The sequence below is a fragment of the Urtica dioica genome, chromosome 2 (genome assembly GCF_054948205.1).
Source record: "Urtica dioica subsp. dioica isolate 48M chromosome 2, U.dioica_male_clone48M_v1_H2, whole genome shotgun sequence".
In the NCBI taxonomy this organism is placed as follows: domain Eukaryota; kingdom Viridiplantae; phylum Streptophyta; class Magnoliopsida; order Rosales; family Urticaceae; genus Urtica; species Urtica dioica.
In genome coordinates, this window is record NC_142757.1 from 48,236,403 (window position 1) to 48,243,348 (window position 6,946).

Below are 6,946 nucleotides of genomic sequence, written 5' to 3' on the forward strand. Positions count from 1 at the left end.
AAAAACCCATACACAAATATAAATATTAAGAGTTGGTGCGAGAAAGAGAGCTGGTTCTCGGGCTCCTGTGTTTCTTGGGTCTGGTGGTTTGGGGTAAAGAAAGAGAAAGAGAAAGAGAAAGAGTGAGAGAGAGAGAGATCGGGAAAAAAACAGTCCGACGAGGGGACGGAGAGAACGAGAGAGTGAGAGAATGAGATAGAATGGGAAGAGAGAACGCGAAAGAGAAGAGAGAGAGAGATAGATAGATAGATAGATAGATTGACGGGAAGAGAGAACGAGAAAGAGAAGAGAGAGAGAGAGAGAGAGAGAGAGAGAGAGAGAGAGAGAGAAAGAAATCACTGACGCGATTAGAGAGAGATAGGAGAGAGTCTCAGACTTTATGGGGACTTAGTGACTAACGCGAAGAGAGAAAGAGAGCCAAATAAGATCATTTAAAGTGAAGGGTAAATGGGTAGTTTTACATAGGTGTTAGTGGTATTGGTGTCCAAATTAAGGTTTTGGTGGAAAATAGGAAAAAGTTATCAAATAGGTAGTAGTTGGAAATCTCCTCTCTTCAAAAACCTCAAGAGATCGGTGTCACTCACTCTTGATCGATACTCCCCTTTCACGGGCCAAATAGTTTGAAATCTCAATACAAGTGAGCTTGTGATTGTCTGCGTCTATTCAGATGTGTTGATCGTGGAGGCCGACATGAACATTTGGTTAAAAATGTGGAAATTTACGATCTAAATAGGACCTTGAAACGGAAACTCATTTCAATAAGGCCCAAATTTGTCACTCAGATTCGGGGGACACGATATATTTGTAAAGGTGTTTCAGTCCATTTTACCTTTGACCAAGTGCCTTCGAAAAATTCATGGTTTCGTGGTCTGAAGCAGCACGGGAAGAACCAATCTCATGTTAAAGAAAAACTTTCCACACACACACACACACACATATATATATATAAGCAGTATGCCTCGCGTATTGCAGCGGAGTAATCATTTTAGTGTGGATGAAAAAATATGTAGAGACATATCTATAAATATTTAGGTTTTAAAAAAATGTATTTCAAATTTTTTGGAGACATTTTTATCTTTCTGATAAAAAAAAAATCAGTACGAATGAACATTACTTGAGTTTATGGTCCAATCTCTCTTTTAAAAAAAAAATAATAAAAAATACTGTTTATTGAACTGTGTTTTGTGAGTAGAGGTATTTCTTCTACTTTATATATATATATATAATATAATATAATATTTATATATATATATATATGTGTATATATATATATACATATATATATATATTGAAATTCATAAGAGTTACATTTTAGGCAATAGATTTTGGAATATTTAAATACAAGCAAGAGTACTACAAACAGCCTCAGCGAGTTTCAAGGCTAAATCATCGTCAGAGGTGGTAATTATAGTACTAGTCGCTCGGATTTGTATCTGAGCCAAGAAAGGTTCACGGATACTCACTATTACTAACGCGACGCCGTCAGATTCAGACCCTCTCGAAGGACCTTCCAAAGTTCCTTTGATGCCCATTTTCGACAGCGCCAAAAGAAGGCTCTCAGCCTCCGGCGATCCCCAATACAGAAGAGGCCGAGAATTCGGGTCTGTATGTTCGTCCACGGACACCAACCCATGCTTCCCGTGGCGAATTACGAGCTCGCCCTTCAGCCTCGCAATGCTGACTTGCTCTTGATTCTTCAACTTCTTGAAGCGGAATTGAGTGGCCAAGTCCATTGGAATCTCGACTTCTGGGCTCTTCAGCCTAGCTATGCGCAACGTTTTGTTTTGTTCGTAGTAGTGTAATTCCGGAACTAGCGTCGGTTTTGGAAGAAATGAAACCTTCTCGAAATCTCCGGGGAGCTATTTTTAACAAAAAAAAGAAAGACAGAATTGTTATAATCCTTAGAAACTCATTGATATGACAGCATAAAATACAAGATAAATGGGTATTTTGAGTGACCCAGACGCCTTAGTCAAATCAATTGCGCTCCAAAAAAAAAATTAAAAACTGTTAGCCGGACCGTACTGCCTGTTGAAACTTGAAAGATCCGATCGTCCCGTCTAAATAGAGTGTTCCTCAAAACAGTCTGACTTAATTTCAACTACTGAAATCGCATTTATACCTGACCAGACCAGTTCCAACTTATGTTTTTACGGAGTAATTTTTATTTTTTTATTTTTTATTTTTTTGTAGTTCCAATTTAAATTATTTAATTGATAAGAATGTTTTTCTTTCTTTTCTTCTTGGTCCGATCTAGTCTCAATTTGCTTCTAAACTTTTTAAAATCGTCAAGTCCGCTTTAAAGACAGGTTTATAATAGGACCGGACCACCGACGCCTCTTATTCTTTCATACCTCTACTTACAGACAAACTTCTCCTTATTTTCTATTTCTTACCCTCCAGAACTCACTTATTATTTTTTACTTGTGGAGAGTCTAGATTAAAACGTTAATAGGATGAAGATAATGAGATTGGGCATTACCAGAACTTGTTTTGGATGCAATGCCTCCAACAGTGGTAGAACATCTTTCATCCTGAAGTCAAAAGTAGAAAAGAAAGAAAAATAAAATGTTGAAATTAGTAACAGACATAATTAATACAATTCCAATGTCTCACGATTCAAGTTGATTACGAAAGAGTACTTTATGCCGGAGAGAAACGAACACTGGAGGACTTTCATTTCCATGGGCTTGTATGGAAGAAGAGCAAGCTCGGCATCGATTCCGTTCTGTGGACAACAATACGGAGAAGAGGTTCCAAATCTAAGTAAAATACATATATTATAGGACAGTTGAAACTAAAAAAAAATAAAAAAATAAATAAAACATTGAATCTTTTTAGGGAATTGTTACCTCGAGTACAAGGAGAGAGTTCGGATCGCCACACCAACGCTGGAGTAGATGTACCGCGGGACCGAGCCGTAAACTCCAGCTAGGTGAAAACACGATGCATGGTTCATGCCAGATAGTTCTGCAAACACCAAAACGATGTAAAAAGGTAATCGTGAAAAAGGGTTTGTAGCAGATTTTCAAATGACATTGAAGTCGGAGCAGGATATGGGGAAACAAAAAAGTTTTTTTTAGCACAAATAATCCCTGGCATATTATACGAGTGACACTGTTGGTCCTTAATTTTTGGAGTAAAATAGTCATAGAACTATTGATTTTGTAGGATTTTAGTCATTTTCAAAAAGATAACAGAAAGAAACATAAACAAGTTTTATTGATTGAATTCAACGCCCAAACGATTTACAACATATTTAAGAACTTACATAACTAGTTTATAATTTTAAAAAGTATTATTAAAATACAATCTTACTCTAAGAACCCAAATTGTTTTATTCAGTGTTTTTAGGGTCGGAATATAATCTAATTGGTTTAATAGATTACTCGTGAATATAGTTTAAGTTGTTTAGATTCATTTCATAAAATACAAAATAAAAAGAATAATTAAAAAAAAAATTGAAATTGATGACGTTGCTTAAAAAGAAACAGTTTTGAGTACCATTCTCCAGAAATTAATTTAGACTTTGGAGACCAAAATGCTACTCTTAAAATAGTTCAGGCACTATTTGCACAAAAAAGCCAAAAAAAATAAATAGAGAAATGGAAGTGTCTTTTAACATACAGCAACTCGGGTGAATGAAGCTCCGAAAAGACGTAAAGCTTTTTCTCTTTTATGAGCGCCGTATGAGCAAACGAGGCCTCGCCTGAAAACAGCTGAGTAACCAATTTTAAACGATTTTCAACTTCTTTGCAGTTATAATGATGAATGATCAATAAGACAAATTGGGAATTTCTTCTGCAAATAAAAAAATGCCTTTTAATGCACCTTCTCTTGCCTCTCTTTGCACAGCCATTCCGGTATGATATTTGTGAAAGCCAATAACTCTTTGGCTGTGGAAGAAATGAAGTATATAGGAATCTGAAAAGATGGTGATTAAAAAAATCATATGGTAGCTTTGTATTGTAACCACTCAGAGAGCAAGAAAATGATTCTGCAATTACAGATTTTTTTCAATACCAGAACATTTTTTTTACAAGGGTTTATTATAGTCAAGTGCTTATTGTTATTAAAAGAATTTAATATCGAACCTTCAAGTCTGAAATTTCAAGCAAAGCTGACATTTGTTCCAATAGCTGAAGAACAGTTCCGATTCGATTAATGGGAACAAGCACCGAACCACCGGTTTTAACAGCATCAATCGCACACGAGCATACAAAACCCAGCTTTTCCTTTTCCTCTGAATAATCATCCCCAGAATATAAGGATCTGGACAAAATTCACCAGATTCATCTATTTATTAAGATCATCAGTCATTAAAATAGGATATACAAAAGACAAAGATAGTTACCAAACTTTCGAATCGAGAAGTCCAATCCCTCCCCCAAAAAAAAAATATGTTCCTTCCTCTCCCCCACAATTCTATCATAATCCACGTACCATAATCTTATTATTTAAGACTAATAATACATTTTTACGTATTCTATAGTAACGCCTAATTATTTACTAATTATTATAAATCGCAATGTCCTAATAAAGAAACTAATGGCTCGGAATCACCTCGGTGATGAAGGACCATCGGGGCTCATGACATTCTCCGCATCCCCAATGGTGTGCAATGACGAGAAATCCGAAAACACGATTAAGTCTCTCCCTTCGAGAGCACGGTGGTCGAAGCTCATCGCGTGGCCCGAAGAAAATACGGAGCCGGATACGAAAGCGACATCCCCTTTCAGGCTATTGATAGCCCAGTTACAAGAGCCGATTTCTAGGCCCGAACACAACGCCTTTATCACCAACGTGCCGTTGAAGCACATCTCTTCGGCGTGTCTGAGCGAGCTAATCTTTCTGATACACTCCTTCACATCGCCTGCACTGATAAAAGTTCCGAAAAAAAAATCCATCCTTGAGAAGAAACCACAGATTTTCTATTTTACAAACTAATACGAAGAGTCAAGTTTAGTTCACCTGTACAAGGCCATCCAAGATCCCGAATCCGATCCGTCTTTGCCCAAAGCTATGTTCTTTAACGGGGAAGGAAGGCAATCGAGATCTTCGCGGTTCATCCGAGCAGGAAAGCCAGACTCCCGGGCACCGTAAAACTGCCTGAATTCCATATTCATCGACACGAGGTCCTCTAACAAAAGTCGCCCGAGCTGAGCCGTGGCTTCAGTTGCGAATATCTGAGACTTGACTAATTATCAAAACCAAGGAAACCCAAAAGCTTTTTTTTTTTTTTTTTCTCTCTTCACATATTTGAAATTTGACACAAAAGCATGTGACCTATGAATTTGTAAGTACTTGGACTTCAACCCTTGAAATTTTTCTATTGCGTTCACCTCTGTATTTTTTTTTTTTTTTTTTTTTTTTGCATCTATAACCTCTCTATTCATTTTCACTCACATTTTCAATTTCAAGAACTAACTATTACACACCGAGCCAAAGCCGATACAATGTGTTAATTAATATCTCCATGATCATACATTCCATACACATAATTATTCGTATTTGGATAATACCACTAATCGATAACGTTGCTAAACTACATATTAAGAATTATTCATAAGCTCGAGACAAGTAATAAACAGAAATGGACACTACATACGTCAACAATCAAGTCTTCGTGGAGGTGAACAAAGAAATTTTCAAGGGCTAAAATTTAACATTGTCAAATAAAAAAAATAAATAAATAAATAAAAAATCACTATTACACCGGGCATTTCGTACACAAAATTATTAATTTTTGAATAATATCACTAATCTTGTCTGTTTTAAAAAAAATAAAAAATATTCACTAATCGATAACCTTCCTCGACTAAAGTTTTTTTTTTTTGGTAAGAACTACACTACATATTAAAAAATAATTATAAGCTCGAAAAAGCAAAAATAATTATAAGCTACTACATGCATCAAAAACCAAGAACAAAAAAAAAATCAAGGGCTAAAGTGCAACTTCCCAATAAGTTCAGTGGCTACTAACAAATTATTTTTACCTCGGCTGAGAAACCCTCGGTTCGGGTGAGAAACGGCAGTCCGAGAATGCCCATGGGGTTTGATACAAGCACGACGTCAATGGAAGAGACGTTCCACGATTGGAGGCTCGTTAGGGTTTTGTACCATGGCTCGGAGCGGATTAAATCTCCGGCGACGAGATCGGAATCCGGAGAGCAGAGAGCGTTGGGGACCGGAGAGAAGACCGTGAGGGCAGAGAGGTCCAACGGGACGTCGAACAAAACCCTAAATCCACAAATGTTGAGGACGTGGCACGCCGGGAAATCGAAATCCCCACCTTTGCTCAAACACGTCTGTCGAAAAAGAAAGAAAGAAAGAGAAAAATCAGCAAAAGTTTTAGGCGAAAAACGAAATTGGAAATGGTTTTTTTTTTTTTTTTTAGAGAGTCACTCACAAACTTCATGGAAAAACGAAATTCTTGCTGAACGACCAAAAAATCTGTCTCACTATACTGTTACACAGCCAACTCTCGTTTTACTGGGATTTTAATTCAAAAGTTGGTCATGATTAGTAATAAAAATTTAAATAAATAAAAAATGGCGGGTTTGGGGCATTGGGCAAGCAGCTGGCACATAAGATAAAGACTTTTATACATTTTTGCCATTGCTCACACATTTTCTTAAAAAATAAAGACGTACATAAGATAATTTAGCATTGTATTTAGGATAAATTACATGAATTCCCGTAGACTTAACAGAGTATTACTCGGTCGAATTTTTTTGACAAACGCTTAACTGTCTATTTTTTAGCCACGAAATTGTCACGTCACAATCTGGTCAAGCCTAGCATTGTATTTTCGAATTGCATGTCATCTCCAGCAAATAACATGGTAATATTTAAGGTTTCTATTATTTAAAAAAAAAAAATTAAAGTAAACTTGAGTTGGGTAAGATTCATCGACGAATTGTTGGAGAATGAAGTCGAAAGCTCA

At 36.5% G+C, this 6,946-nt stretch overlaps 1 protein-coding gene across 1 annotated transcript; it reads right to left on the reverse strand.

The window, feature by feature from the left end:
• Positions 1–1,183: 1,183 nt before the first annotated feature.
• LOC149405172 (integrator complex subunit) lies at positions 1,184–6,501 on the reverse strand. Its single transcript, XM_089607868.1, has 11 exons — positions 6,410–6,501; positions 5,997–6,308; positions 4,972–5,186; positions 4,564–4,878; positions 4,095–4,272; positions 3,832–3,924; positions 3,628–3,719; positions 2,853–2,970; positions 2,643–2,728; positions 2,483–2,534; positions 1,184–1,859 (listed from the first exon to the last, which is right to left on the reverse strand). The coding sequence occupies exons 1-11, from the start codon at positions 6,416–6,418 to the stop codon at positions 1,335–1,337; spliced, it is 1,995 nt and encodes a 664-aa protein (XP_089463994.1). The 5' UTR covers positions 6,419–6,501; the 3' UTR covers positions 1,184–1,334.
• Between the last annotated feature and the right edge of the window lie 445 nt (positions 6,502–6,946).